At 38.1% G+C, this 9,853-nt stretch overlaps 1 protein-coding gene across 1 annotated transcript; it reads left to right on the forward strand.

Moving 5' to 3' along the window:
- The first annotated feature begins 947 nt into the window (after positions 1–947).
- Positions 948–4,113, forward strand: LOC143635709 (ERBB-3 BINDING PROTEIN 1). Its single transcript, XM_077103467.1, has 10 exons — positions 948–966; positions 1,087–1,189; positions 1,284–1,368; positions 1,468–1,617; positions 1,693–1,846; positions 2,912–3,127; positions 3,207–3,343; positions 3,410–3,501; positions 3,594–3,773; positions 3,856–4,113. The coding sequence occupies exons 2-10, from the start codon at positions 1,096–1,098 to the stop codon at positions 3,912–3,914; spliced, it is 1,167 nt and encodes a 388-aa protein (XP_076959582.1). The 5' UTR covers positions 948–966; positions 1,087–1,095; the 3' UTR covers positions 3,915–4,113.
- Positions 4,114–9,853: the final 5,740 nt, after the last annotated feature.

Below are 9,853 nucleotides of genomic sequence, written 5' to 3' on the forward strand. Positions count from 1 at the left end.
CCCAAACATTTACTTTCCGGTGTCTCTTTTAGGTGATACCATGATAACCATTATTTATAGTGTATTGTGTTTTTATGCAACCATTATTTGTATTGTGTTTTAAATGAAAAACATTCTGGCCAACAACGACAGCCCATTCCAGGCACAAATGCGGTCATAGAGCAATATTCCGGCCACCACCATAACCACGGCCACTGTCACCACGGTTTACCACCACAACCTTCCGTATCCACCGCTACAACACCGAACACCACCACCACAGCCACCATTGCTTGAGTTCGCCGGAAACCTTTTTCCGGAAAACAGTTGTAATTTGAAAAATAGCTTTGAACCTGGGAGGGGTCATGAAATCAGTGGGTGCAGGTGGCAGAAATGAATGGCAAAGTTGCAGATGTTACGACGGCGGGAGCAGAGGGGGTGTCGGACACGGAGGTTTTGGCAGTGGGGAAGAGGGGGTAACGGAGGTTGCAGGTGGTGGCAGTGGCGTTGGAAGAGGTGATGGTGACGAAGGAGACTTGATCCGTCGAGAATAGCGTTGGAGCGGTGGCCATGGATGGATGTCGGAATAGTGATAGTTGGGTTTTTTGATTTATAGGGTTTTTTTTTTTTAATGTAAGGGATGAGTGAAGGGTAGATATAAGTGATTATATGATTTGACTAAAATACCCTCCTTCCTAGTCTTTCTAGGAAAGTTAAACTTCTTATTTGAACTTAACTCTATAGTTTTAACATAAAGTTGTAAAAATTTGATGAATTGATTATTTTTTTAAAAAAAAAGTATAAAGTAAAAATTGTTTCCCGGAGAAACGCCAAGACAAACCCTGAAACCAGCATGAGCTCGATTAAAATAGAGTAAGACATCAGGACTCTTTCTGTCATTAAAAAAAAAACCACTATTCAACATTGAACCCTCCCATCGTATAAACGCAAAAAAAAATCAGGGCCGACCAATGAAACCCTAGCCCGGTTAGTATTAGCACCTGAACACCGACCCACATTAATTTCCTTCCTTTTGCGTTTTAATCTCTTACTGTTTGTTTCTTCAATTTCAATACCTAATTAGTGTTTTGTTTTTGTTAGTCGTAGAAACTAAACATGTCCGACGATGAAAGAGTGGACGAAAAGGAGCTCGATCTTTCCTCTCCTGAAGTCGTTACTAAATACAAATCCGCTGCTGAAATTGTCAACAGTAACCCCCCTTATTATTGCCTTTTAATCTCATTTCTAGTTGATTGTTTTTACCAATAATAATAAGTTTATGTATGTTTTGATCAATTTTATAGAGGCCTTGCAGTTAGTATTATCAGAATGTAAGCCCAATGCCAAGATTGTTGACCTTTGTGAGAAAGGAGATTCATTTATTAGAGAGTAAGTTTTTTATTGTTTTTTCAAACTAAACATGAATGTGATGTTAATATGTTATAACTTTTAATTAAGTTTTTTTTTTTGGTAATTATAATATTATAGGCAAACTGGTAATATGTACAAGAATGTAAAGAAGAAGATTGAAAGGGGAGTTGCATTTCCTACATGTTTATCTGTCAACAACACGGTGTGCCATTTTTCGCCACTTGCTAGTGACGAGACGGTGTTGAAAGAAGGTGACATTTTGAAAATGTAAGTGTTGATGAGTTGAGTTATGTTTGTTGTTGATATGAATGTGGGTAAAGGGTTGTTTTGTATTTGTTGCAGTGATATGGGGTGTCATATAGATGGTTTCATAGCTGTGGTGGGCCACACGCATGTTCTTCAGCAAGGCCTGGTGACGGGACGGGCTGCTGATGTTATTGCTGCGGCGAATACTGCTGCTGAGGTTGCACTGAGGCTTGTGAGACCTGGAAAAAAGGTAAATTTTCTGTTTCGTTTTTTTAAACATTTCTATGAAATTCTATTTTGTGTACCAGTTATGGACTTATGTTTGGGATTCCACTTCGAGTAGTCTACTCTACAGAAATCCTGTAGTTTTCTCATTTCTTGTTTAGATATTGTAAAAGTGGTGGCTTTGTTGATGTATTCACTTGATTCTTGATTTCCTTTTTTCTGCTGTTGCTGATAAAGTGCTTGCTGATGTGTTTTCTTTTTGTGCGTTGTTTAATGATTTGTGTGCGCTTTTGTAAGCCTAAATATTTTGTTAAGTTTTTGCTTGTTTAATTTTACTTGGTATTAAGCTATCCATGTAAAATGTTTGGTATTTTCTTGCTGGTGCTTTTTATCCTACTATGACATTGTCATTTACACTTTTTTATATTCTTTAATAATTTTTTACAAGCAGCCGGATTTGTTGTTTTTATTTAAGTTCTATATACCTACTTTCTTTTTATGTTCTTCATATGCCTCAATTTCATTTTTTTAAGTCATCTCTTTATTGTATATGTTTTTTGATGACTATTCTACCTTTTTTAAGATATGAACTAATCCTTCATCTCCTTGTTGTATATATGTTATTTGATGACTTTTTAGCTTTTTTGTAGATATGTTATTTGATGTTGATATACCTTTTGGTATGTTCTTTTTACCTTCTTGGTAGGCCAGTAGGGACATGATCTCTCTAAATGATGTTATCTTTTTATAAGCTATGGAGTTTCTTCTATGATGCTATTAATAGTCATAGTAACACTGATAGAGAATCATGTTATATTTTTAGAGCTTTCTAGCTTTTATGTAGGTATGCAATTTGATGTAGATATGTTTTTTGGTATAGTTATTAGATTCTTGATAGGGCATGATCTCTCTAAATGATGTAATATTATTTGGGCTATGGAGTTTCTCCTGTGATGCTATTAATAGTCATAGTTACACTGATAGAGAATCATGTTCCGCTAAGTTTTATTACTTTTCTAGCTTCTTTGGTGTGTGATTTGATATATGTTCTAACATTTAATTATATCTTATTGCTTACTTTTTATTGCAGAACCAAGATGTAACAGAAGCCATTCAAAAGGTTGCTGCTGCATATGACTGCAAAATTGTTGAAGGTGTTCTCAGTCATCAACTGAAGCAATTCGTGATTGATGGAAATAAAGTTGTTTTAAGTGTCGCAAATCCCGACACCAGAGTCGATGATGCTGAATTTGAAGAAAATGAAGTTTATGCAATTGATATAGTCACAAGCACAGGGGATGGCAAGGTAATTACTTAACATTTGAAAAAATTTGTATTTCATATCAAAGCTTAATTTGATGATAGTAATGGATTTGGTTTTTCAGCCAAAGCTGTTGGATGAGAAACAAACTACAATTTATAAACGTGCCGTTGACAAGAGTTATCACTTGAAAATGAAAGCATCACGTTTCATATTTAGTGAAATCAGTCAAAAGTTTCCAATCATGCCATTCTCTGCTAGGTATGTTTATGCTTTGTAAATCTTGATTTAAATCATCTTAATTTTTATGTTTTGTTATGGTGACAGGGCCTTGGAAGAGAAGCGTGCACGTCTAGGATTGGTTGAATGTGTGAATCACGAGCTTTTGCAACCGTACCCTGTTCTTCATGAAAAACCTGGTATGATTATTACCAACTAAACTACTCTTAATGTTTATGTAATAATGAGCTTTTCGTGAAAAAAACCTTAGCGCATGTTATTTTTGTTACAGGTGATTATGTTGCACATATAAAATTTACCGTTCTTCTAATGCCAAATGGGTCGGACCGTATCACATCTCACTCTCTTCAGGAATTGCAGCCCACTAAAAACGTTGATGATCCCGACATTAAAGCTTGGCTAGCCCTACCTGTTAAGAGCAAGAAAAAAGGTGGTGGCAAGAAGAAAAAAGGTAATTTCAATCAAAGTTTTCTCATGTTAAAGTTGCTAAATTTTTTTCTTAGTTATAATAAAGAATAGCAATGTTTTGATAGGTAAGAAAGGCGAAGGTGATGAAGCAGTAGCGATGGATGAAACAAAAGCAGAAGGGTGAAAATTTTGAACCTAGTTTCGGGTCTTCAGTAAAAGAGGTTTGATGAGAGAGAGCGCGCCCTTCATTTTGTGAACAAAATCTTTCTTGAAAAAAAAACCAAGTTGTATACTCTGTTTTGCCAATCCAACCGACTTAAGGTTTAATTTCTCTGATTTAATGTAAGTCCTCATCAGAGCATAATTTGTGATGTGTTCTGGTTGAAATAGAATAAGGTAATATCCAGTTAGTTAATATGGTATTAGCATTCGTATTTAGTTCCATCCCAGTAAAGGTGTGCATGAGTCGTTTTGGGTTTTGAGCTCAAACCGAACCAAATTCAATATTTTGTTTTACGTATGGTTTCAGTCTGATTTGGTCATTGATTGGTTTTACTCTTATTTCTGGAAAATATGATTAAATAAAACTTTGACCTAATTTTTTTCAACTATTTATTAACGTGAATTATAAATCCATCAATGTTTTATACCGGTAAAGTTTAGTTCCGTGGTTTTATGCAAGACCATGAGCTGTTTTTGGTTTTGCTTTCCAGTGGAATCCAACCGGTTTGTTTTTACTTAACATGGCTTTTCGTACATAGATACATATATTAATTGTAGACCGAATATTATAGTAGTGGGCAGCGAGAGAGAGACAAAAAAGACACGAGGCATTTTTTTATATCTGTAAAAAATAAGTTAGAAACTTGGGATATTAAATTTATAGAATTAGTAGACTATTTGACATTTTAGGCTAGCTTAACATTGGCTTTCAACTTTCAAGTAACGAGCACCATAATGAGCGACTTTTAACCATATAACATCATAAACACGTATATCTGATGCTCATAGAGTCATAGATATACAATGAAGCCAACTGGCATAGTCAACATATATGTGACATGACTTTGTAATCATGTATGAGATCGAGATTACAAAAACGGGACCCTTATCCTACTAAATACTATGCCTACTTATTTCTCAAACTTTTATGGTTTAAGGGTAAAAGAGAGGAGTTAAAAGAGTTATCATCAATACTTTATTTTTCAAAGATTTTTAACTATTATAAAACCCAACTGAAATTGTGAAGATGTTATCTAGATCTTGACGAAGTTGGCACTTGGCACCCATAATTTAACTTAGGTTTGTTAAAGGTTATTTTGGGGCTATAAACAAACATGCACGGGGACTTGTTCATTTTGTTTGTTTAGGTTTAACCGATCAAACGAACACTTAATGTGAATGTAATTTGTGGTCACGTTTATTCCGTGAACATAATATATTCGTGCGTGCTATTCAATTTAAAATAAACGGGCATATATTTAACTATTTTGTTTTTTCTTACATGATTCATTCATTTAGGTATAATTATATTAATAATTTGTTTAATATCGATGGAAGTGGTTTTCATCTCTCTTTTTAAACGTAATCCATTTGTCGAAGCACGAAATGAATCTGACCAGATCCATGACGATGTTTCCACGGATTTTCGAGATGAAACGAACCACGTCTTGATCTTCTTCTCCAGTTGCTTGAGACCTGCAATGGTTTTTCGGGGGTGTGGAGGTGACTGCTAAGAAATCTAAAAGATCTCTTGTTTACAGACACAAAAAAGTGGTGGTGGCTCTTATTGAGCATGACCCTTTAATAAGGAGGTGGAGACCTCCTTATATAGAGAGCCTCATGGCCACCATCATGATACCCTAATGGGCCTAGCCCAGTTAGGGTTACCTCCACAAAACCCCCTCAACCCAATAACATTGTATTAGTCCATATAATAAAATAAGCCAAACATAATAAATTTAGGGTCGTAAAACCGGGTTTAATACCATACCCCTACAAGCCCCCCAAGTCCAGCGTTGCTCCTGGGCGCGCAAGCGTCTAGGTGGAGCGCTGGACTTTATGAGGTGTGTTAGGCCATGAGGCGGTTTTTTCCCTTTTCTTCGGACTTATGTTTATTGTCTTTGAGTTTTGGGAGGTTTTCTTCATGATGGTGACATGTTGTGGTCTTTGTGATAATGATGGCGCCCTGGCATAAATAAAATATAGCACGCATCATAGTGGCGCGAGGCCTGATAAAAGATGGAGCGCGCATCTCGATAATAATGTAACATAACTTGCGCGCGAGGCAGCTTACGAGTTATGAGAATAATAAAGCCTGCGCGCGAGGCGACTTACGGATCTGAGAATAATAAAGCCTGCGCGCGAGGCGACTTACGGATCTATAAGAATAATAAAAACTGCGCGCGAGGCGACTTACGAGCTATAAGAATAATAAAGCCTGCGCGCATGGCGACTTACGAGCTATAAGAATAATAAAGCCTGCGCGTGAGGCGACTTATGAGCTATAAGAATAATAAAGCTTGCGCGCGAGGCGACTTACGAGCTATAAGAATAATAAAGCTTGCGCGTGAGGCGACTTACGAGCTATAATAATAATAAAGCTTGCGCGTGGGGCGACTTACGAGCTATAATAATAATGGAGCTTGCGAGAGTTGCGGCTTACGAGCTATAATAATAATGAAGCTTGCGCGTGAGGCGACTTACGAGCTATAATAATAATGGAGCTTGCGCATGAGGCGACTTACGAGCTATAATAATAATAAAGCTTGCGCATGGGGCGACTTACGAGCTATAATAATAATGGAGCTTGCGCGAGTTGCGGCTTACGAGCTATAAGAATAATAAAGCCTGCGCGCATGGCGACTTACGAGCTATAAGAATAATAAAGCTGGCGCGTGGCCATGTGGGATATTATTGGGCTCCCGCCCTAAGATTCGGATGTCTTCTATTGCGATAACGTGGTTGTGGTATACCACGACAGTCCCCTAATTCATTGCTGCTAAATGAGGTTGTCCTTATCCTGATTTGGGATTAGACTTCTCATTTGTTATGTCGCTTGCGCATAGGCTCTGGCTTTGTGCTATGCGCCACGCGCAGATGTTGCATGCGCGTGCGCATAGGCTCTGGCTTTGTGTTATGCGCCACGCGCAGATGTTGCATGCGCGTGCGCGTAGACTTTGTGTCATGCGCCATGCGCAGATGTTGCATGCGCGTGCGCGTAGACTTTGTGCTATGCGCCACGCGCGGATGTTGCGTGCGCGTGCGCGTAGACTGTGTGATATGTGTGAGCATGTGATGCGTAAGCATATGTAATATGCGTGAGCATAGGTGATGCGTGAGCATATGTGGTGCATGAGCATGTGATATGCGACTGCGCTCAAGCATCATGGTGGTGTGCATGTTGAACGGAGCGGAGCCGCGTTCGGTGTGACATCTGTCCAATCCGACCCGACCCAGGTACCCGTTTTCGAATCCGATTCTTTTTATGATTTAAAATTTGATTACTAATCTTTGTAAATTTAACATTAAATAAATCATATATATATATATATATATATATATATATTTTTATAATAATTTCTTTTCCGCCGACCCGTCCCTTTCTTCCTTCTCTCCGCCGTCCCGCCTCTTTCTCTCTTGTCGCCGTCCCTTTTTCTCTCTTGTCGCCGTCCCGCCCCTCTGCTTAACCCTTAAGTCTTGAAACCCCCTTTTTTTCTCTTAACTCTTTGCTTGTCCTTTGGTTCTTCCCGCCTAAGGATGTCTGCGCAGCTCCACGCGCCAGACTCCTTACAAGGAAGCCTGCGCTAAGAATTGTAGTTCTTCCCGCGACGCGCTAAGAATTGTAGTTCTTCCTGCGACGCGCTAAGGATTGTAGTTCTTCCCGCGGCGCGCTAAGGATTGTTCTCTGTCTGTCTTTGCCCTCGCGCGCGCTCGAGTCTTCTCGCGCTAGACCTTAAGTCTTTTCTTCAGTGTTAGTCAGCCTGTATGCTTTTGAAATATCTTATCCTTTGTATGAGCACTGTAGGTCAGTTCCGACATCTGTCCGAAAAGCCACTTTCGGCGCAGCATGCGCACCAATCCTATTGGTTGACAGAAAAAGTGACTGACATAATCTTTTGAAATCTTCTTTTGCATGTCTTGAACAGTGTTTTATCTGACACCTCCCATGCTTTGATCTGTAACCTGTCAGCTTTTCCCCATCCCCTGCAGCTGCCGGCATATCTTTTGATATCTTTTGCTTTTGGCTTCTTGTGCTTTTTAATATCTTTTGCTTGATTTGATAAGATCTTTTCCCCTTTTCAAGGGATTGTGTTCCCTTGAGTTTTCCCTATAAATTAAGCTAATTTCTTGTTTATTAACACTACACACACTACACTTAAACACTCCCCAAATCTCTCTCCCTTTGCTCTCTGCCGTAATTCCTCAGCAGCGCCACCCCTCTCTTTGCCTCCGTCTTCTCTTCTGTTCTGCCCAGAATCTCGGTAAATATAAATATATATATTTTGTTTTATTTTGTTTAACTAACAAAAATCGATACTTACTGCATATATTCAAGACATAAAAACCAATCGTTAAACCAATAACCTCTTATTTATAGGTTAACTTGTGCTTGTTTAAAAATTGGATTCTTGCATTATCTTTCAACGCACCGTTTATAAGTGAGTAATCTCGTACTTAATCCCCTTTTATTTTTAACGTTTTGGGATGTTCATGTGTTCGTACAACTTGAGTCTTAAACTTGTTTATGAAATTTATGTGCGCAAAACCCCATGTGTTATGGACGTTTACTTGGCTGTTTATTTGTATGTGTGAATCATTAACCGCTTTGTTCGGCCTATTCCGAAGTTTTCATGGATCCATTAGATGAACACGGGAGACCTATCGTTTACGGTTTTCTTGTTTTGTTTACACATGCACGTATAATTATTTGTTTTTGTGCTCGATTGGGAGCACGGATTGAACTATGAGCTATGATCTATTTAGGCTTGATCACAATCTGATTACACCCTATGTTAAACCCCAGTTAAGCACATGTTGCGCGCAGTGTTTGTTATTATCTATTTATATCTATTAAACTTGATTTCTCACCGACACGCAAGTGTTGACGTTTTATTTTAACACATGTTCAGGTTTGCTGTAGCTGCTTTTGGGAAACTCAAGGACACGTAGGATGTTTTCTTTTTCTTTGGACCTAGATTAAAATGTAACAAGACAAATTATGTTATTTGAATATTTTGAGTTATGATATGATTTATGTTACTTTACGATTTGTGTTCTGCGCGTGCGCAATGAAAATGTATTTATTAAATATTGACACCCAAATAGTGTCACGAGTAATGAAACAATACGTGGCGCCCCGATGTATAATCCGCCATCGGTCGGGGTGTTACAGATTGGTATCAGAGCTCCGTGACTTTAGGATAGGTGGTTAGACGTAACGACCTAGAATACCTAAGAGTCCCTTTTCGCGCATGAGAAATATCTCATGTTTGCGCGCTAATTGTTAATTACTCGATATTTATAAAATATGCTTGCGCATACGCAGCATATGATTTCGTGTTTTATCCGCGATCTTTCGATTTTTATTGTTAAATTTCAATTTATTTCTTTACTTACATATTCGTTTGTTGTTGGGATTTAGCATTGAAAATCCGAAAAGTCATGGTGATACATGAATAGTTGATTTTCAATCCCCATTAACTTTATGTTTTAAATTGAAGATTTGAAAAGTCATGGTGATACATGAATTGTCAATCTCCAATATTCATTTACTCGATATTTTAAATTGAGAATTCGGAAAGTCATGGTGATGCATGAATTGTCGATTTTCAATTCGAATTCATTACCTGTATTAAGTTTGCATTTAAATTCATATTTTACTTCAAAATTTGATAGCATTTAACTCCGCGAAACAAGCTTTACGACGATATACTTTGCGCTAAAACGATTTCCCATACCAAGATATTAACAAAAACTAAAACTTTTATAGAATGCCTCCGCTATCAGCTCGTTATCAGAGGAGAGAGGCCTCGCGCAGACGTAGGCAACAACGTTCCCAGGAAATGGCCGCCGCAATAGCCCAAGCCTTAAACCAAAATAATACCAACCCCTCCGGATACA

The sequence above is a fragment of the Bidens hawaiensis genome, unplaced genomic scaffold (genome assembly GCF_021521415.1).
Source record: "Bidens hawaiensis isolate Kalapana, Puna unplaced genomic scaffold, B.hawaiensis_p1.1 tig00007678_1, whole genome shotgun sequence".
NCBI classification, from domain to species: Eukaryota; Viridiplantae; Streptophyta; class Magnoliopsida; order Asterales; family Asteraceae; genus Bidens; species Bidens hawaiensis.

What these genes read in the sequence shown, in the direction of transcription:
- LOC143635709 (XM_077103467.1), top strand. Translation starts at nt 1,096, where the DNA reads ATGTCCGACGATGAAAGAGTGGACGAAAAGGAGCTCGATCTTTCCTCT. An exon ending in TTGTGAGACCTGGAAAAAAG is followed by an intron (nt 1,847 to 2,911) that starts GTAAATTTTCTG and finishes TTTTTATTGCAG; the next exon opens with AACCAAGATGTAACAGAAGC. An exon ending in ATCATGCCATTCTCTGCTAG is followed by an intron (nt 3,344 to 3,409) that starts GTATGTTTATGC and finishes TTATGGTGACAG; the next exon opens with GGCCTTGGAAGAGAAGCGTG.